The 21,843-nt window shown below is 44.4% G+C and overlaps 1 protein-coding gene across 1 annotated transcript in view; it reads left to right on the plus strand.

The window, feature by feature from the left end:
• Nucleotides 1-21,843, plus strand: part of LOC126209863 (uncharacterized) — a 193,810-nt gene that overhangs the window by 31,968 nt on the left and 139,999 nt on the right. The window contains exons 4-5 of the mRNA XM_049938989.1: nt 16,851-17,987; nt 18,822-19,169. Of these exons, the coding sequence (XP_049794946.1) occupies nt 16,851-17,987; nt 18,822-19,169 (1,485 nt within the window). The remainder of the gene's footprint in view (nt 1-16,850; nt 17,988-18,821; nt 19,170-21,843) is intronic.

Genomic DNA, 21,843 nt, shown 5'->3' on the forward strand with positions numbered 1-21,843 from the left:
AACATGCCTGTCATTTCGACTGCTAGTGATACGATGCCGTTGGGTTCCAGCATGGCGTTCCGTATTACCCTACTGAACCCACCGATTCCATATTCTGCCAACAATCATTGGATCTCGACGAACGCGAGCAACAATGTCGCGATACGATAAACCGCAATCGCGATAGGCTAAAATCCGACCTTTATCAAAGTCGGAAACGTGATGGTACGCATTTCTCCTCCTTACACGAAGCATCATAACAACGTTTCACCAGGCAACGCCGGTCAACTGCTGTTTGTGTATGAGAAATCGGTTGGAAACTTTCCTCGTGTCAGCACGTTGTAGCTGTCGCTACCGGCGCCAACCTTGTGTGAATGCTCTGAAAAGCTAATCATTTGCATATCACAGCATCTTCTTCCTGTCGGTTAAATTTCGCGTCTGTAGCACGTCATCTTCGTGGTGTAGCAATTTTAATGGCCAGTAGTGTAGAATGGGATTCCATACCTGTTGCACTTGGTCGGTCAATACAGGGACGGTTAATGCTGTGTGTAGATGACATTGGAGCTGTCATCCGATGATGTCTCATTGTGCTCAATTGCAGACAGATGTGGTGGTGTAGCATGCCAAGGCAAGATGTCGACACTCTCTGGAGCATGTTGGGTTACAACAGCGGTATGTGGGCGAGCGTTGTCCTGCTGGAAACACTCCCTGGAATGCTTTTCATGAATAGCAGCACAACAGATCGAATCACCAGACTGACGTACAAATTAGCAGTCAGGGTGAGTAGGATACCGACGAGAAGTGCTTCCGCTGTCATACGAAATCAGACCCCAGATCATAGCTCCAGTTTTGGTTCCAGTGTGTCTAGCACGCAGACAGATTGACTGCAGGGTCTGAAGTGGCCTCCTCCTAACCGACACACGGCCATCACTGCCACTGCAGCAGAACCAGACGTCATCAGAAAACACAACAGGCCTCCATCCTACCCTGCACTCAACTTTCGCTTGACACCACGAAGGTCGCAAATGGCGATGGTTTGGGTAAGTGGTATGAGTCTGGGTCGGAGCTGTCCTCGAAGTAACCGATTTGTAACAGTACGTTGTCTCACAGAGGTACCAACAATGGCTCAAATTGCTGCTGCAGATGTAGTACGATGCAGTTTCTTTCACAAAACGCCCTTTCAGTATTGTTGTGTTCTTGGAACTCGGTTGCATGTGGCTAGACTTGCTCCAAGATGAAACCATGGACAAACATTATCAAACATGTGTTAGTAAATGGCGCATTTTGTTTGTGCCAAGCCACGCTTCCCTTTGGCGGTCCAAATTTGAAAGATATGAGAATTGGGTCTTCTTGACTACAGTTCTACCACATAAAAACATAATGTTGTGTTTCTGTACTTGTATTATCACAAATAAAACGCAATGACTGTATTAAAGGCGTTGTAAAAATAATTTATTCGTTTGGGCGGACAATATACAGGGCGTTTGGGGTGGAAAGGTCAATATTTTAAACAGTGAAAGTATAAGTAATTCTGAACAAAAAATGTTATATGAATATAGGTCCGCAAATGCTTCGTTAGGGAGGTATATGTATCGAAAGGAACTCCAATTCTCCAAAATTGATATGCATAACATGAACGTATACGCAATAGAACTGGACTGTTACGTGAGTTCTTGAAAACAAGGTTACATAGAAGTACAGCTATGTTACACATTCTTACATAATGTTTATTTACTTTGCATTTAGTACATAATGCATTACAACATGCATGTTACATGTATTCAATTGAAAAGACGTCCACGTCTTTTAAAGCAGCTTTAACACTTATCATACGGATGTTGTACAGTTCACAGAACAAGTTCGAATATCCCACTAAGAACATGAATGCACTTTTGCGCTCTAGCGTTAACATGTTGTGTTGCTTGTTCAGTTGACTGTGGTTGGTTCCTAATCAATTCAGAAGCGTCCATGATGTGATGAATCAGTTCGTCTCGTGTATTTACCTTCACTTTGTGCACCTCTGACTTCATCCAACCCCATAAACAGACATCTGGAGGTGTAAGGTCAGGTGATCTTGGAGGCCAGTTAGTTGCACAGCCACGGCCAATCTAGCGATTAGGGTAGTGGTGGTTGAGATGGTCCCTCACACGTAATGTAACATGTGGAGGGGCACCGTCATGTTGAATGTACATTCCAGTTCGCTTGGTTAAAGGAATGTCTTCCAATAGTTCCAGAAAAGAATTTTCCAAAAAATGCAGTTACCTCTCTCCCGTCGATCGCTGATTGATAATAAATGGACCTATCAAAAGGTTACCGATCATGCCGCACCAAACATTTATGGCAAAACGAACTTGAAAATTGCTGTCCACTGATCCTTGTGTATTTCCCCAAGACCATCGATGATTACTGGATGTGTTGTTTATTCCATGTCATGAAAACTGTGGTTCGTCAGTGAATAGTATGTATGGAAGCAAATGACTATTCTCAATTACCCAGTGACAGAATTGAAGTCGTTGGGCATTGTCGCCAACGTAGGGATTTTGGACACGCTGTATGTGAAATAGATACAGCTTTTCCGCATGTAATTTTTCCCATGCACATGTCTGTGGGGCATTCGTACGCAGGGACATTCTTCGTATGCTCGTACCGGGACTTCGCTCAACATTTGCGATAATAATTTCTTCCTGTTCCTGCAAAGTTTGTTGAGGTGCACGCTCGGGCAAAAAATGTCTACTTGGAAGAGAGCCTTTGCACGCTAAGTGATAAACACTTTGGTAAACACCCTGCGAACAGGTAATCGTCGAGTCGGAAAGCGCCTCTGGTATTCTTCTCTTGCAGCGGTTACACTACCGTCGCAGAAGCCATAAACACACACCATATCTGCGTATTCATCATTACTGCAGACGTGTGGCTTTGTTAGCAGCGCTTGTAGGAACACAATTAACACCATACACTACACAGCTAACCGAACCGTCGCCGGTTCACTGCATAATGCGGCTTACACGGCACAACTCGTAAAATTCATCGTCACTATTTATTTTTGTTATGATTTGTTGACAGATTCCTAATCGTAACCGGTAATCGTTGTCCTTCAATTGTTGCACCATCTGTAGTTCGTACGCGTGAATTTTTAAATCAAGATGAAGAATTCTGTGGACACTCTCCAAGGACATTCCAAACACTGCTGCCTGCTTACGAATCGAACGCCATGCGCTCCGTAAGACAGACTCGCGTACATCAGTGTTCGCTTGAGAACGCACACTTCTTGTCGTCCTCTTGGTGTCCTCTTGAGGGCAGATCCAGTCTCTTCAAAGTTATTAATCCAACATTTTATCGAGTGTTTCGACGGAACGGTATCATGACGTCCTAAATAAAAAAAAAAACGTCGAAACTCCCTCTGCGCCGCTAGCAAACTATCACTGTTTTTATAAAACATTTTTATGGCTAACGCACGCTGTTGTCCGTTCCACTGATCCATGATTACTGAAATGGCGGACTGTTTACTCGCTAACTATCACTAACCCGCAGTGCTGCCACCTGCCCATGGCTGCCACTACTCATTTCAAAAATTCCAGTTATTCTGTGTCACCCTGTATATGAAGGGCTTATTTCAATAGTGGTACAAGTCCATTACCTCCACTTTTCGGCCTATAATGCTTCTGAAATTAATGATCCAAATAAACAGAAAGAAACGTTCATCTATAGCAAGAAGCCATATGCTTGAATATTTCTAGTATCTCAACTGCAGATTTTTCAGCGCTCATTTAAGTTTAGGACTCTGTATCTCAAGATGAACAGAAATGGACTTGTACCACTATTGAAATAAGGCCTTTACATATTCTTCCTCTATATACACAACTTAAAACAGATATCGTACACGGAACAATGTATTGTTTTCATTTCTTCTTTGTTGTCGGCTTTACAGAAAACAAGAAAGCTGTATTTATGGCATATCAGTTTATGATTAGAATACCACTATTCTGTCAGAATCGTCCGAAACTTCATAATACTACCGTTTCACAGAAGTAGAGCTGTGTAAAATGCTGTCCTCATAGATTCAGTAGCTGAAGAGGTCTCCCTCGTAGTCCGTAGACCAAAGATCCCAACAGACTGAACCAAACAAGGCTCGAGGGTAGAGGGTGAGGAGAAGGAGAGATGGGCAGAGAGGAAGGAAGGAAATGGACGTAGAGTAGAGGGGGGGAGGAAGTGGAGGAGGAATGGGTGTTGCAAGAGATGGAGAGAGAGAGACAGGAGGGGTTGGAGGAGGAGGAGGAGAAGGAAGAGGAGGAAACAGACAGACAGGGGGAGTAGGACACAGAGACAGCTGGGGGAAGGATTTTAGGATGTATGTCCAATTCTCATACGTGTTTAGCAATTGCGAAGCACTGACTGGTTCGCAAGTGGTAATAACACACATAATTAACGCCTTTAGTGTTTTCGAAATGACAGCTGTTCAAGTTTATACTACATTTGTTGTTTTACATTAGTTGTCGAACAACATACAATAACGAAACTTCCTGGCAGATTAAAACTGTGTGCCCGACCGAGACTCGAACTCGGGACCTTTGCCTTTCGCGGGCAAGTGCCCGCGAAAGGCAAAGGTCCCGAGTTCGAGTCTCGGTCGGGCACACAGTTTTAATCTGCCAGGAAGTTTCATATCAGCGCACACTCCGCTGCAGAGTGAAAATCTTATTCTGGAAACATCCCCCAGGCTGTGGCTAAGCCATGTCTCCGCAATATCCTTTCTTTCAGGAGTGCTAGTTCTGCAAGGTTCGCAGGAGAGCTTCTGTAAAGTTTGGAAGGTAGGAGACGAGTTACTGGCAGAAGTAAAGTTGTGAGGCCGGGCGTGAGTCGTGCTTCGGTAGCTCAGATGGTAGAGCACTTGCCCGCGAAAGGCAAAGGTCCCGAGTTCGAGTCTCGGTCGGGCACACAGTTTTAATCGGCCAGGAAGTTTCATATCAGCGCACACTCCGCTGCAGAGTGAAAATCTTATTCTGGAAACATACAATAACAAATGTAACGTAATTATGAACAGCTGTTCGACGAGTGCACTGATAACGGCGCTGTTTGTGTAAGTAAATACCACTGGTAACAATGGCTGCTTGCTCTTTTCTTCTTTGCAAGATTCTATTGTAAAACCTTCATATTGACACTTAAAACCAGTCGGTTCCCTAGTGTAGCTGTCCATGCATCAGCACGTCATTAGAAAGCATCACTGCTGCGAAACGCAACTCGCCATTTTTTCACATGATATCTTGCGAACCATGGATGAAGGGTACCAGACGGATGCCATATTCCTTGACTTCCGGAAAGCGTTTGACTCGGTGCCCCACTGCAGACTCCTAACTAAGGTACAAGCATATGGGATTGGTTCCCAAGTATGTCAGTGGCTCGAAGACTTCTTAAGAAATAGAACCCAGTACGTTGTCCCCGATGGTGAGTGTTTATCGGAGGTGAGGGTATCATCTGGAGTGCTCCTGGGAAGTGTGCTAGGTCCGCTGTTGTTTTCTATCTACATAAATGATCTTTTGGATAGGGTGGATAGCAATGTGCGGCTGTTTGCTGATGATGCTGTGGTGTACGGGAAGGTGTCGTCGTTGAGTGACTGTAGGAGGATACAAGATGACTTGGACAGGATTTGTAATTTGTGTAAAGAATGGCAGCTAACTCTAAATATAGATAAATGTAAATTAATGCAGACGAATAGGAAAAAGAATCCTGCAATGTTTGAATACTCCATTAGTAGTGTAGCGCTTGACACAGTCACGTCGATTAAATATTTGGGCGTAACATTGCAGAATGATATGAAGTGGGACAAGCATGTAATGGCAGTTGTGGGGAAGGCTAATAGTCGTCTTCGGTTCATTGGTAGAATTTAGGGAAGATGTGATTCATGTGTAAAGGAGACCGTTTATAAAACACTAATACGATCTATTCTTGAGTACTGCTCGAGGATGCCTATCAGGTCGGGTTGAGGGAGGACATAGAAGCAATTCAGAGGCGGGCTGCTAGATTTGTTACTGGTAGGTCTGATCATGACGCGAGTGTTACGGAAATGCTTCAGGAACTCGGGTGGGAGTCTCTAGAGGAAAGGAGGCGTTCTTTTCGTGAATAGCTACTTTGTGAGGAAATTTAGAGAATCAGCATTTGAGGCTTACTGCTGTACAATTTTACTGCCGTCAACTTACATTTCACAGGAAGACCACAAAGATAAGACAAGAGCGATTAGGGATCGTACAGAGGCATATAGGCAGTCATTTTTCCCTCGTTCTGTTTGGGAGTGGAACAGGGAGAGAAGATGCTAGTTGTGGTACGAGGTACCCTCCGCCACGCACCGTATGGTGGATTGCGGAGTATGTATGTAGATGTAGATCGTAGAGTGTTCTTAGTAAATTACTTATTCCCTAATTTGTCTCGTTATTTTCTGCGCAGCAAAATCCTCTGGTATCACAATACCTCCTCATCCTTTTGGACGCCAATCAGTTGTGTACTAACAGAGAGACGCCTCCTGAGACATATCCAATCTAACACTTAGAACATTTTGCATTTTCACTCATTCAGAAAAAAAGAATAAAACAGAAACTGTTTCATGGATCACTGGGTATTGTGCTTCAACTGTGTTGCAGATCGGTATGTATTTTTAATTGAAGAATCAGATTGTACATAAAAACTACGTACATTTTGTTTTGAATCTTGGTAGTTGACGCTGTAATTCAAGAAAATCCATGTTCTCATTTTTGCGTGGAAAATGGTTAAGGATAAATAAAAAAATACTTATTTACTTCGTAAATTTTTTTTTCGGTAAAACTAAAACTCTCCATCTCTCCCCATAGTTTCAAGTTTGAGAGAGAGAGGAATTAGAGTTTTACAAATATTGACTTAGCCAAATCTGTGAAAAAAATTAATATTTGGGTAAATATATGTCGTCTTCCTGTCTAACGAAGCGTTAGATAGTATTCTGAAAACAAACTTTAGATATTGTTTGCCAGATTACGTTTCTTCTTGTATCAACCTCACGACACTCTTCGAGTATTTGAAACAGAGATGTTTTACACCCCCCAGTTTTGTTGTCTACCTTGTACTATATCACATAAAGTAGCGCTTTGGAAAGCACGTTGTATGTAACCAGCAGCAGTGTGGTATTCCTCTGTAGCTGTTGACACCGGTGTTGTCTCCTTTTCTTATATAAAGGATGAATTAGTTGGTACTTTCAGCTCTCTGGAATTTGTGCCTTATTCGTTTTGACATCTGTAATAGATTTCCATCAGACAGTGTCCACAATTCTGCAATTATTCCATCATCACTCGCTTCTTTGTTATTTTTACTGAATTATTTATAACAGTTTTTCGTATTTTGTGGGTTCAATTCCGGGAATTAAGTAATGTAGGTGTTTTTGGAGTCTGCCTTTTGGTACGTCACATTTTAATTCGGTTGAAAAGTATTTAAACCGACAATTTCTGGGAGGCTGTAGTGGACATCAAAACAAATATTTTTCCCTAATATCATTTTTCCTATGAGGTTTATGTAAACCGGTGGAGGCCGTATTACGTTCTTCAGTTGTTGGCGTATTACGATCCTCAGTTGTTAGAGGGCGTATTACGCTCTTCAGTTGTAGACAACTGCTGTCCACCAGTGCAGTAGTGCATTGTCTCTGTTTACTAATGGAGCGATACACCTGGAGTGAGTACACTGATATGGTTAGTGCGTACTACGTAGCGCACCACAACGGACGAGCTGCACAGCGGGTTTATCAACAACAATATCCTAATCGCCGTATCCTGCATCATACGACCTTTGTTGCTGTGTACCAACGTCTGCGTGAGACCGGGTCATTTAGCAGATTACCTGGACAGGGACGCCGTCGCACGGTAAGAACGCTGCAATTTGAGGAAGCTGTCTTCCAGCATCTGGAAGGGGATCCTTCAGTCAGCACTCGTGCAACTGCACGTAACATGGGGACGAATCAGATGAATGTAAGAACAGTCCTCTGAGAGCAATTGTTACGTCCATTTCATATACAGCGTGTCCACAACCTGGAACCAGTTGATTATCCACCCAGAGCACAGTTTTCGCGGTGGTACCCGGGACAGTGTGAAATGCATCCTACATTACCATTCTATGTGTTGTTTACCGATGAAGCAACGTTTGGGCGTGATGGAGTCTTCAACACGCTCAATTCGCATGTTTGGAGTGAGGATAACCCACATGCCACAGTTACTATCGCGCATCAAGTGCGGTTCTTCGTTAATGTGTGGGTCGGTGTTTTTGGGGACTGTTTAATTGGGCCGTATCTGCTACCTAGGCCATTAAATGACAGGCACTATTACAATTTTCTCGCCAGAGCTTTGCCAGAATTGCTGGAAGACGTCCCGCTCCCTACAAGACAACGCATGTGGTTCCAACATGACGGGGCGCTGTCACATTTCAGTCGTCGTGTGCATCAATTCCTGGACCGACAGTTACCAGAAACGTGGATTGGCAGAGGTGGTCCTGTACCATGGCCTGCTCGATCCCCAGATATGTCCCCTCCGGACTTTCTTGTGTGGTGGAGAGATGCGCAACCTTGTTTACGCAACTCCTGTTGCATCAGAAGAGGATCTGGTTCCCCGCATAGTAGCAGCAGCAGGAACAATTTAGGATACTCCTGGGGATTTTGCCCGCGTCAGACAGAACATGATCCGACGGTGTAACCTTTGTTTACGTGTCAATGGAGACATTTTTGAAAATCTACTGTAATTGGGTTGTGTTAATGTGTTGTCTCTTGGTCATAAAAAAATGGAAAAGTGTCTGTTGGTTTACTTAATTTGCCGCCAAAGAAATCTTCCTCTACCGGTTAAAATACACCTCATAGGAAAAAATGACATTAGGGAAAAATATTCGTTTTGATGTCCCCTACAACCTCCCAGAGTTTGTCGGTTTAAATACTTCTCACGTCTGTAATACATTTCCATCAGACAGTATCCATAATTCTGCAATTATTCCATCATCACTCGCTTCTTTGTTATTTTTACTGAATTATTTCTAACAGTTCTTTCGTATTGTGTGGGTTCAGTTCCAGGAATTAAGTAATTTAGGTGTTTTTTGAGTCTGCCTTTTGGTGTGCCACATTTTAATCGTTTCTTGAAATATTTAGCCAATAATTCACTGTTTTCTTTGTTGGATGATGATGGCCTTCTACACTGTTTTCGAAAATAAGGATCTGGAAGGTTACATCTTGAGAGGTTATATTTAAGTACTTTGTAGGGTCTTTCTCGTTTTTCTGAAAATCGTTTCCAATTTGACAGAGTTGGTGTTTATTATATGTGCACTGTAGTGCTTTTTATCATGTTGGCTGCTTGCCATCGAAATTCCTTAAATTTTAATTATTACTTACATGAAAAAGATTTTAATGTAATAAGTTTTTAAAACAAACTAAAAATCATAAAATAATTTTTCCTAGCTCCATACAGATTCCTAACCCCATACAGATAGTCCTTAAAATGTGTGCTTGTAAGTTATTAATAGCTATGACAATACTTGCAAATTCTAAAACCAATAACGACGCGCATTCAATAGATGATTGATCATGAATAGTTCACCTAAGTCACTAACAAGTTTATTGCCCTGAAAATGGTATGAACTGTTGCATGATTTTTCTCAACGTTGGCTACTCTCTGTACTCCTCACTATTACATAATGCGTGCAGCTCATTTAAATTTTACAAGTAGCCTCATTCTTATTAAAAATTCACAAGCACGAGTTTTCAGGGCTATCTGCGCGTTGTTAGAAATCTGTAACCGACTCGGAGAATAATTTCATATTTCTTAATCAGTTTTAAAAATGTGCTAAATTGAAATGTTGTTTTTTTTTTCATTTAAGTAATTATTTTCTGCTTCTTAGTCTTATGTGAGTGAAATTTTTAAATTGATTTTAAACATTCTGATGAGATTATAACAGACACATGTGTTGAATATCAGTTTTATTTATGTTTCTCCTCATGTGAGGCAACCAGTAGATTGCTTCTTCCTATGTACACCTCGAAAAAAGTCTGTGGAGGTACAATTAGAGAGATTTGAGCTCACATGGAGACATACCAGGAATCATTCTTACCGCGAACGATTTGCGAAAGTAACAGCAATAGGGGGTAGTAGCAGTGGAACATAAAGTAACTTTCAGCTACACACCAGACAAGAACGCGAGTTAATATTGCATTGTCGTCCAGTTCTGAGCTATATTGAAAGTTAAAAGTCCCCAGCTAATCAGGTAGTTAGTTTAAAATCAATTGTAAAACTTCGTACTGAACAGAAACTGACAAGAAGGCGACGTAATGAAAAGTGTTAGAAAAGAACGTTCCTTCTTGTTCGAATGCCCCTGTTGATATCCCTTTTGTGAGGGCCTCCTCACACTCTTAGCTTCACCATTTACATTTCTTATCTCTTGTTGTTGAAGCTCAGGTATCATGTCCCCTATACCCCGCACGTTTGGGCATCAAAGTCTAGCATTTTTTAATTGAGTTCTTTGTTTGTTATTATATCCCTTATTCCAAATATATCTATTATTATCTTCTAAATGTTTAACTGATTTTAATGAACTCCCTCTTGATAATTATTGAATAGAGGTCTGTTTCGATATATTCCTTTCTTAACCTTCAAATTCACGATTTCCTTCTCATTTTTCACGGATTTCTCTATGTGGTTTGTTTGGATTTCTCTAAGGAGTTTACTTGGCGATTTACAGGTCTTCTGTTTGCAGAATAACCTTTTGAAATTCGTGGACATCAATTTCAACTGGTACAGTTCCATATGTCTTTTGCTGAAACTCACAGGCAATTTTGTGAAAAAATTTTCTTTCCCAATTCTTGGATTTATGTCTCCCACTAGAATTTTAATATCATTATCTGGAAGTTTTTGGGTGTTGATTCTAGCAGCTCCCAGAACATCTCTACTTTCCATGGGTTTCTTTTGTTATACAACTGACTGAATATTTTCGTAATTATTGTTCTTATTTTTGCTTTGGATGTTACAGTTTTGCTTTTTGTATTCCTAATCCTTTGTTTGTAGTGTCCAAAGTACGCTTACAATGAAGAAGACGAGATTTTTTAATTATGGAGTATAAAACTGTTTTGATAGTTACACACCAGAGATGAAAAATCTTTTTTAATGCTAGTGGCTCATATTTTTGGCTTCTAGTAATCTCAGTCTGATGTGAGAACAAAATAGCAGTATCGCCCAAATAATTTTGGTTTCATTTGCAAATCAGCATTTACAAAAAATGCTCTCTTAATTACGTATATTTCATACAATATTTCAGTTAATAATACAAAGTTGAAATTTAAGTGGCATTTGCTTAGACAGTCCGTATATATTGTAACTACAATGACATGCTCTTTTTCTGTTCTTTATTTATAGCTGTTTTGTAACAATTTAACCTTAGTTTTCCAACCGTTTAGTGTATATGTTTAGTACAACAGGTAGTCTTGGTTGTTAGACTTCTCTTGACTAATTTTCTAATTTTTTAGTGATTTTGTGGTTAAGAACTAATACTGCTACTACTACAACTGCTACTACACTTAATTTCAATGTCGTGTTCAGGTTTACACCTCAATAAAACCTTTGTCTTTTCGTGAAAAATTAAATTTCTTTTCATTCCAATTACTCATTTGCTTCTATTTTCTTTTTTATGATAATGTCACATTGATATAAAAGTGCATGCAATAAAAAAGTACCACACTGAAGTATGGATTAAGTTTATAAAACCTGAGATTAACTTAATACCTAACAGAAGGTGACAGCCGGCCGAAGTGGCTGTGCGGTTAAAGGCGCTGCAGTCTGGAACCGCAAGACCACTACGGTCGCAGGTTCGAATCCTGCCTCGGGCATGGATGTTTGTGATGTCCTTAGGTTAGTTAGGTTTAACTAGTTCTAGGTTCTAGGGGACTAATGACTTCAGCAGTTGAGTCCCATAGTGCTCAGAGCCATTTGAACCATTTTTTAGAAGGTGATAATTTTTCTTTGCCCTATCCTACTCATACCCTACACGAAGTGCATTCGCGTTATAATACTTCCAATTTTTCTTCTCGCAAACTTATGACAAGAAATTTGTGAAACTTGTGTCACTTTGCAACGTAATCTCCCTGCAGCCATACAAATTTATCACCGCATCAACGCCATGATTCTGTGGCTGCTGCAAACGCTTCTTTAGGAGTCTGGTTTGATCACTGGTAAATCGCTTATGTGGTAGCGGCACAGTTTGTGAATGTGCAACCATGGAGAGTGTTTTTCATCGTTGGAAACAGCCAAAAGTCCTTAAGAGCGGGACCAGGCGAGTAAAGGGCATGAAAAGTTATTTCTGGGTTGTTTTCAAGAACAAACTGCAGCATCACCTTCTCTCAATGCAATGGCGTGTTGTCTTGCTGAAAAAGCACAAAAGCAGCTTTTTCCAGCCATTTTCCACACAATGCTTGAAGTACCTAATTGTACACTCCTGGAAATGGAAAAAAGAACACATTGACACCGGTGTGACAGACCCACCATACTTGCTCCGGACACTGCGAGAGGGCTGTACAAGCAATGATCACACGCACGGCACAGCGGACACACCAGGAACCGCGGTGTTGGCCGTCGAATGGCGCTAGCTGCGACGCATTTGTGCACCGCCGCCGTCAGTGTCAGCCAGTTTGCCGTGGCATACGGAGCTCCATCGCAGTCTTTAACACTGGTAGCATGCCGCGACAGCGTGGACGTGAACCGTATGTGCAGTTGACGGACTTTGAGCGAGGGCGTATAGTGGGCATGCGGGAGGCCGGGTGGACGTACCGCCGAATTGCTCAACACGTGGGGCGTGAGGTCTCCACAGTACATCGATGTTGTCGCCAGTGGTCGGCGGAAGGTGCACGTGCCCGTCGACCTGGGACCGGACCGCAGCGACGCACGGATGCACGCCAAGACCGTAGGATCCTACGCAGTGCCGTAGGGGACCGCACCGCCACTTCCCAGCAAATTAGGGACACTGTTGCTCCTGGGGTATCGGCGAGGACCATTCGCAACCGTCTCCATGAAGCTGGGCTACGGTCCCGCACACCGTTAGGCCGTCTTCCGCTCACGCCCCAACATCGTGCAGCCCGCCTCCAGTGGTGTCGCGACAGGCGTGAATGGAGGGACGAATGGAGACGTGTCGTCTTCAGCGATGAGAGTCGCTTCTGCCTTGGTGCCAATGATTGTCGTATGCGTGTTTGGCGCCGTGCAGGTGAGCGCCACAATCAGGACTGCATACGACCGAGGCACACAGGGCCAACACCCGGCATCATGGTGTGGGGAGCGATCTCCTACACTGGCCGTACACCACTGGTGATCGTCGAGGGGACACTGAATAGTGCACGGTACATCCAAACCGTCATCGAACCCATCGTTCTACCATTCCTAGACCGGCAAGGGAACTTGCTGTTCCAACAGGACAATGCACGTCCGCATGTATCCCGTGCCACCCAACGTGCTCTAGAAGGTGTAAGTCAACTACCCTGGCCAGCAAGATCTCCGGATCTGTCCCCCATTGAGCATGTTTGGGACTGGATGAAGCGTCGTCTCACGCGGTCTGCACGTCCAGCACGAACGCTGGTCCAACTGAGGCGCCAGGTGGAAATGGCATGGCAAGCCGTCCCACAGGACTACATCCAGCATCTCTACGATCGTCTCCATGGGAGAATAGCAGCCTGCATTGCTGCGAAAGGTGGATATACACTGTACTAGTGCCGACATTGTGCATGCTCTGTTGCCCGTGTCTATGTGCCTGTGGTTCTGTCAGTGTGATCATGTGATGTATCTGACCCCAGGAATGTGTCAATAAAGTTTCCCCTTCCTGGGACAATGAATTCACGGTGTTCTTATTTCAATTTCCAGGAGTGTATAAAACATTTTGGTACGTTGCACCTGGCACCTGCCTTTTGGGAGCAATGAGAAAGGATTATGGTATCACTGTCCCAGACCATGGCCACCATAATTTTTCCAGTACTGCTGCTTACTCTTTTTTGTGGGGGAGGGGCCTAGAGTGTCTGTGGTCCCATTACGGTGACTGGCACCTCCTTTCAGTATTGAAAAACCTCATCCGTGTCTCATACATTGTCACAATTGTGGAAAAGAAAGTCCCATTCATGCTTTTATCATGTGTCAACATTACCTGGCTGTGTGCAATCATGTGGTCATCCAGCAGCATTCGTGACGTGGAGCTGCCAAGAGGACATTTCGCATTTTCATGTCCTCATGCACAGATTCCAGAGAAATGCCAACTTTGGGGGTGATGAGTTCTACTACACTCATTCGGTGTTCCTCGAGTACACCTTTCTCCACTCTCTCGAATATGACGTCAGACAGGCTGGTGTAAGGCCAAGATTGCCCTGGTTTGCTGTCACATGTCTTTCTGTCCTCTTTGAAGTGTCGTACCAACGAAGGCACATTACACAAACCCATGATACCGATATCACATGTCGCTCTCATCTGGTGAGGAATTTCTGTTGGTATCACACCAAAAAAGCGGAGAAAACGAATGATTACACCACCTTTCAGTAATGAAAAAGTCAATTTATGTATCAGAAACAGTCCTCATTCTCGCTGCTGCTACCAGACTTTTGTGTACTAAAATGTGCTACCACCACTGTCACGTATTCACAATGTGTGTGTTGTGGCGTAACAAGACAGCCACGCCACTCGGAAGTAGCCGAAACGCACGCGTTAACTCACGCAGGCTAGAGATAGGTCTGAAACAGGATACGTAATGAATGCTATAAAGAAAAGTACGTAGCTCGTGGAATACTTAACTTTAATCCATCCTTGTGGTACATCGCTCTTGATGAGACATGCTTCATACGATAACTATCAATTGCTATGTAATGCTAATGGCGCCTTGCTAGGTCGTAGCCATTGACTTAGCTGAAGGCTATTCTAACTATCGGCTCTGCAAATGAGCGAGGCTTCGTCAGTGTGCATCGCTAGCTAAGTCGTCCGTACAACTGGGGCGAGTGCTAGTAAGTCTCTCGAGACCTGCCGTGTGGTGGCGCTCGGTCTGCGATCACTGTCAGTGGCGACACGCGGGTCCGACATGTACTAATGGACCGCGGCCGATTTAAAGCTACCACCTAGCAAGTGTGGTGTCTGGCGGTGACACCACAGTGCGGATGCATATTTTAAAATAACAACACGTTTCTTTCTGTATCTGGTCCTAAGAAAAAATCGGGGGTGTTATAACTTGAATGTACACTCATGCACATAAATTAAGGATAACTGCAGAATGTGGTGCCACACAACGTGGCGCTACACAAAGCTGGCGCTAATAGCATAGGCACATAGGGAACACACACAACACAGATCTGTAAGTCCACGGTATTGGTGATAAGTTGAGAAAACCGTCCCGAAACACGTGCTACAATACGTCACTGTTTCATCTACCCTGGCATCAATATGGGATATGATCACCATGCACACATATACAGACCGTAGAACGGGTTGGCATAGTATGGATCATGTGGTCGAGCAGTTGCTGGGGTATAGCCTCCCATTCTTGCACCAGAGCCTGTCAGAGCTCCTGAAGTGTCATAGGCGTTTGAAGACATGCAGCGATACGTCGACCGAGAGCATTCCAGACGTGCTTGATGGGGTTTAGGTCTGGAGATCAAGCAGGCCACTCCATTCGCCTGATACCTTCTGTTTCAAGGTACTCCTCCACGATGACAGCTCGGTGGAGCTGTGCGTAATCATCCATCAGGAGGAAGATGGGACCCACTGCATAACTGAAAAGGCAGACATACTGGTACAAAATGACGTCCCAGTACACCTGACCTGTTATAGTTCCTCTGTGAAAGACATGCAGGGCTGTACATGCACCAATCATAATCCCACCCCACACCATCAAACCATTACCTCCATAAAGGTCCCTTTCAAGGACATTAAGGGATTGGTATCTGGTTCCTGGTTCACACCAGACGAAAACCCATCGAGAATCACTGTTGAGACACATCTGTGAACATAACCTGGGACCTCTGTTCCAATGACCACGTACTGTATTCTTGACACCAGGCTTTAGGGGCTCTCCTGTGACCAGAGGTCAGTGGAATGCACCTTGCAGGTCTCCGGGCGAATAAACCATCTCTCTTTAGTCGTCTGTAGACTGTGTGTCTGGAGACAACTGTTCCAGTGGCTGCGATAAGGTCCCGAGCAAGGCTACCTGCAGTACTCCGTAGCTGTCTGCGGGCACTGGTGGTGAGATATCGGTCTTCTTGTGGTGTTGTACACTGTGGACGTCCCGTACTGTAGCGCCTGGATACGTTTCCTGACTGCTCGAATCGTTGCCATAATCTTGAGATCACACTTCGTGGCACAAGTAGGGCCCATGCCACGACCTGCTGTTTGACTAACCTCCAGTCGCCCTAGTATTTTACCCCTCATAAAGTCATCAATATGTGTTCTTTGAGCCATTTTCTACACACAGTCACCATTAGCACATCTGAAAACGTCTGCACACTTACTCGCTGCGCCGTACTCTGACATGCACCAACACACCTCTGCATATGTCGACTGCTGCGAGCGCCGCAGTGTGACGACCGCAGGTCAAAAGCACCTGCATGGTCATACTCTGAGGTGATTTAAACCCGCAAACCGCCCACTAGAGCATTGTTTCACCATGTATCAGCATTATCCTTAATTTATGAGCATGAGTGTACCTCGTAAAAGAGAGCTTTATCGTGAACTATTTTACTTTTCTCTTCAAAAAATGTTTGAAATGTGTTTCCTGTGAAACTGCTATCTGAAAAAGTTCTACTGCCACATCCATCATGAATATACCTTATTTGAGAGCCTATTTTGTTTTCTGTAACTATAGTAAATAATTTGTTTCTGTTGTTTTAGACTCTCAGAGGCTGAAAATCCACGGGGGAACCAGCCAGGCAGCTCCAAGCAGCAGAAGAATAAAGGTGCGAAGACTTCTGGCATGCAGAGAGTTTCAGCTGCTGCTACTGGTAGAAGCGTCGCCTCAGCGTCCAGTGCTGTACATCAGGATCCTCAGAGTTCCTTGTCTGTGGCTGCAGATACCACACTTGTGACAAACTCAGAAGTGTGGAGCCAACACAACAACAAGCCCACAGAGATGCTCGGATGTGAATATACAGACATGCCAGCATCCATTTCTAATGAAGAGGGGTCATTACAGAGGTTGAGAGGTTCCCCATACATCAGAAGGAAACCAGTCGGAGGCATCAGTAATCAACAAACAAGAAGTTATGAGTACTTGGTGCCTGGGCTTAATAGGTGGCATGAAACTGACGGCGAACCACTTTCTTACATCAACCAAAAGGTGAATCATTTCCCATATGGGACCTTGCGGAGAGATGAAAGTGAAACAACAGTCAGTGCCCCTGATGTGAACATACCTGTATCTTCTGGAAGGTACGAGCAGTGGAATATGATAGGATTGACTGGCAAAGGTTCATCATATGAGCCAAGGCCTCCAGTCGTAGTTCATAAACCAACTACTGGTGGCAGTAGAGATGGCCTATCGTATGTGTGTCACAACGAATTTTGGAAGAATGCTTTCCCTGGCGTTGCCATGAAGCTTGTTGCAAGTGCACCAGATGTCAGCTTGAAAGAGCCAGTCAGAGCACCAGCATGGAACACCCTGCAATCTCTAGCCACAATTGGCAATGCTCCAGAGAAGACAGCCAGTTCCCCTGATGTGCACAGACCTACACCGGTAGCGAACGGATGGATCACTTCCTCACCTAGAGGTTATCCTCCGAGGATGTTGGGCAGTGCACCAGACATAAACCTGGCTAGAGTGCACAGTACTGGAAAGAAACTGAATGAGTCTGCAGCTGGTTCAAACCAGAATGTTGGATACATGGAACCAGGTACGGCAATCTGTAGAGGCCGTGAGAAAAACTTGCAGCTAATGCAGAAGCAAGAGTTCCCACTGGATGTGCTTCACCAGAAGTGTGGGAACAGCGCGCCCGATGTACGTATTCCTACTGCATCTCCCTGGGTGGAGAGGTCGGCGAAATATGACTCGCATCCATCACTCTGTACTCACGATGACCAGTCGCTGTACAAAAAACCTGAATGTTCTCTCTGCTTCAGCCACTGTGCACCTGTTGGTGAATTTAAACGCCATATTGCGAATCATCGCGCAGTTCACCATCACCATGCGCCACCACGACAGCAACAAGTGGATGAAGCCACCCACTGTCACTGTAACAATTTGTCTTGGCGGTCGCTCGCCACGAGGTGTCACTATTATCAGCACAACGACGTCGTCACTACAGATTTTGGAACCACTACTCACGGACATCACAGTACGACACATTATTCCCATGTCACCACTGTCCATGGTGGGACACCTTCCAGAATGGGTGAGAACTACTGTTATCATGTCAACTGTGGTACATGCCGCCCGCATTGTAATCACGAACATGATCCTCATCGTAGCCACTACCAACACCACCATGACCACTTTCATCACGAACACAAGCAGAAATGTCTGCCGAACCACCACAGCCACGTCGACGTCCGTTACAAACACGGCTGCCCGAACCTCCACACGCATTTGCCGCAGGAACATCAGTGCAGTATTACGGAGTCGTCCCAACAAGTCTGCTTCTGCTGCCAACGGGGAGCTCACAATCACTTACAGCGAAGCCGGCATATGTGTTGCACTTCGCCAGATTTTCAAGAAGCGTCACATGCAGATTGCCACTGTTGCCGCCACGATGCGAGAAACCGTTACGTTTCGCGGGACGGCGGCTTGTCGAACGAGGTGCGGTCTGCGATGGTAGACGATTGCTACAATTCTGGAATGCGTGCAGTATCAGCAGTGCCGTTTGACAGCGGTGAGAGCTGTGAAGTGATGGGATTGCCGGTGCCACACATTAGCGAGTGGGGGAAATGCGAGCAACAGGACGCGGCGTCCTGCTTGGGGATGCCGCCGCCAGTGGCGCTGCGGTCGGCTGACGCGCGCGCAGCCACGCTGCCTGGCGGCCGCGCAGAGAAGCTCGAGGCCACGCCCCCCGCCGGCACGCGGACCCTCTCCAGGGGCCGGCGCAGCGGCGCTGGGACGACGGTCTTCCAGTTCCAGCAGCAACAGGGGGCTGCGCACCCCGGCGCCGCCCGGGCCATGCTCACCGGCTCCAGGGACGGCTGGAGCGCGCTCGCGCCCGGAGAAGCCTCGGACGAGGGGTGAGTAGCGCACTGCGCCTTTCGTTCTCGCTTCGCAAAACGCGCTTTCCAGCGACAGGTAAACACGCCCAGACCTGAGTTTATTGTTTCTATTGTTTTTAATCTGAATACTTGCTTGATCCAACTTGTTAGTCTTGTCTGTCAGGGCCTTCCATCTCTGAACCCCACATCACCTGGAATGTGGGAAATTACAATGGGAGCCCCACAGGATCCGATTGTTGGCTGCTTTTGCTACTAATCTCCACTTTATTTGCATCAGGAGGCAGAATTTTACCGATGATGCAAGCATTGATGCGGGGCTGAGGAGAACACATTAACAGGGTAAATAATAAATGTTATTGTGGAAGTTATTGACTGGTCTTGGACAAATGGTTTAGCTTTAAAACTAGAGAAAACACAGCTTCCGATGTTTTGCACTGTCAAAAATGTTCCACTTGCTGTTAATTTAGTATACCAACAAGAAATAATAGAAGGCTACAAAAATTCTGTGTTCTTAGCTGGGCATATTTATAAAAATTTGACAGGAGATGCGATATAGATCAGTTAAAAGGTGTAGCTTCCGCTACTCTGACCACAAGAATGATTGTAGATTTTGGGGATACAGCAGTCAGTAAGTTATCATATTTTACGCGTTTTCATTCACTGACGTCTTCAGGAATAATATTCTGAGGTATCTCTTCACTAGGCAAAAAATATTCAGTGCGCAGAACGTAATCAGAATTGTGAGTACGGTTGACACACGTACATCCCTTTAAGCAGCTGGGAAAATTAGCCGCACCCTCACCATGCATTTATTCACTTATGGAATTTATCAACAATCCATCTCCGTTTGAGAGTAAAAGATGCATTCACCAGTATAACACTGGAGACAAAAATGATCATTGCCGTTTAATGGGTCTATCTGTAGCACAGAAAGGGATGAAATATGCAGCTACAAAACTCTTTGACGATCTACCTGTTGAAATAAAATGTCTGACTGTTACCAGAAGTGTTTTCAAATGTAGCTTAAAGTTGATTCTCATTAGCAATCCTTTCTATGCCGTTTAGGGATGCTCAGATAAATATAATTACTCATTTAAACAGAAACAAACCTGAAAATATCGAGCAGGTAGCCATATAAATATTTCTTAATCTTGCTTGTATGTGTGTGTGTGTGTGTGTGTGTGTGTGTGTTCAAAATGGTTCAAATGGCTCTGAGCACTATGGGACTTAACAGCTATGGTCATCAGTCCCCTAGAACTTAGAACTACTTAAACCTAACTAACCTAAGGACATCACACAACACCCAGCCATCACGAGGCAGAGAAAATCCCTGACCCCGCCGGGAATCGAACCCGGGAACCCGGGCGTGGGAAGCGAGAACGCTACCGCACGACCACGAGATGTGTGTGTGTGTGTGTGTGTGTGTGTGTGTGTGTTCGTTTTATATGTTTGTTCTGCTAACATGTTCCACGTCATAAGGTTTATCGTGAACATGACCTCAGGAACATGTACGTAATTTACTGCATAAGTACTTCACCCTACATCCACTCGAATGTGCTTACTGTATTGATGGCTAGAAAAACCTCTACAACTTTTAACCCTTCAAACTTCCATGGATTAGCAGGCTGACAGATCCTCAGTGCTACAGAATGTGCCCTCGCGACTGACCCCTTATTTTAGCCAAGTTGTGCCATAAATCTTTCTCTCCAGTTTGATACAGTACCTCATCATTAGTTAGCCGATCCCAGACGAATTCCTTCGAAACAGACTTCCTGACCTTGGATTTACAGCAAGGTCCCATTTGTCCGTGTAAGAGACTGCAAACAAAATCGGAAAACATGAATAATATAAAATACAGATTTCTTTGCCGGCCGGAGTGGCCGAGCGGTTGTAGGCGCTACAGTCTGGAACCGCGCCACCACTACGGTGGCAGGTTCGAGTCCTGCCTCGGGCATGGATGTGTATGATGTCCTTAGGTTAGTTAGGTTTAAGTAGTTCTAAGTTCTAGGCGACTGATGACCTCAGACGTTAAGTCCCATAGTGCTCAGAGCCATTTGAACCATTTTTGAATAGATTTCTTTTACTGGAAACTTCTGTATTTACAAAACATGCTACACGTCACAGTTGAAGTCCACTGCCTGACGTAAACTTAATCGCGGGAAACTGACATCTCACTAACAGAATTACAAATAAAACACATTGTATTTTGTATCACCTGCAATTAGTAGGTTCAAAAGTTTCAAATGGCTCTGAGCACTATGGGACTTAACATCTGAGGTCATCAGTCCCCTAGAACTTAGAACTACTTAAACCTATCTAACCTAAGGATATCACACACATCCATGCACGAGGCAGGTTTCGAACCTGCGACCGTAGCGGTCGCGCGGTTCCAGACTGAAGCGCCTAGAGCCTCTCGGCCACACCGGCCGAATTAGTATACCTTAGTGGCCTGACACTATGTTTTCTATTTTAATACTTTGAGACTAAAGCGTTATCGCTTCATATTTATTTTACACGTGACATGACAGTTTTAAATGCTTTATTTCTGATGAAGGCACTCTTAGAAGTGGTTGAAACCTAGGTCAAAACTTCACTTTGGCAACCGGTGGCTGCAGTTGTTTTAATTTTACCTCGTAACGGTCACTGACAATGCAGCCATGTTCAAAGCTTTAAACAATTAGTTCACTTTCGG

The sequence above is a fragment of the Schistocerca nitens genome, chromosome 10, assembly GCF_023898315.1.
Source record: "Schistocerca nitens isolate TAMUIC-IGC-003100 chromosome 10, iqSchNite1.1, whole genome shotgun sequence".
NCBI classification, from domain to species: Eukaryota; Metazoa; Arthropoda; class Insecta; order Orthoptera; family Acrididae; genus Schistocerca; species Schistocerca nitens.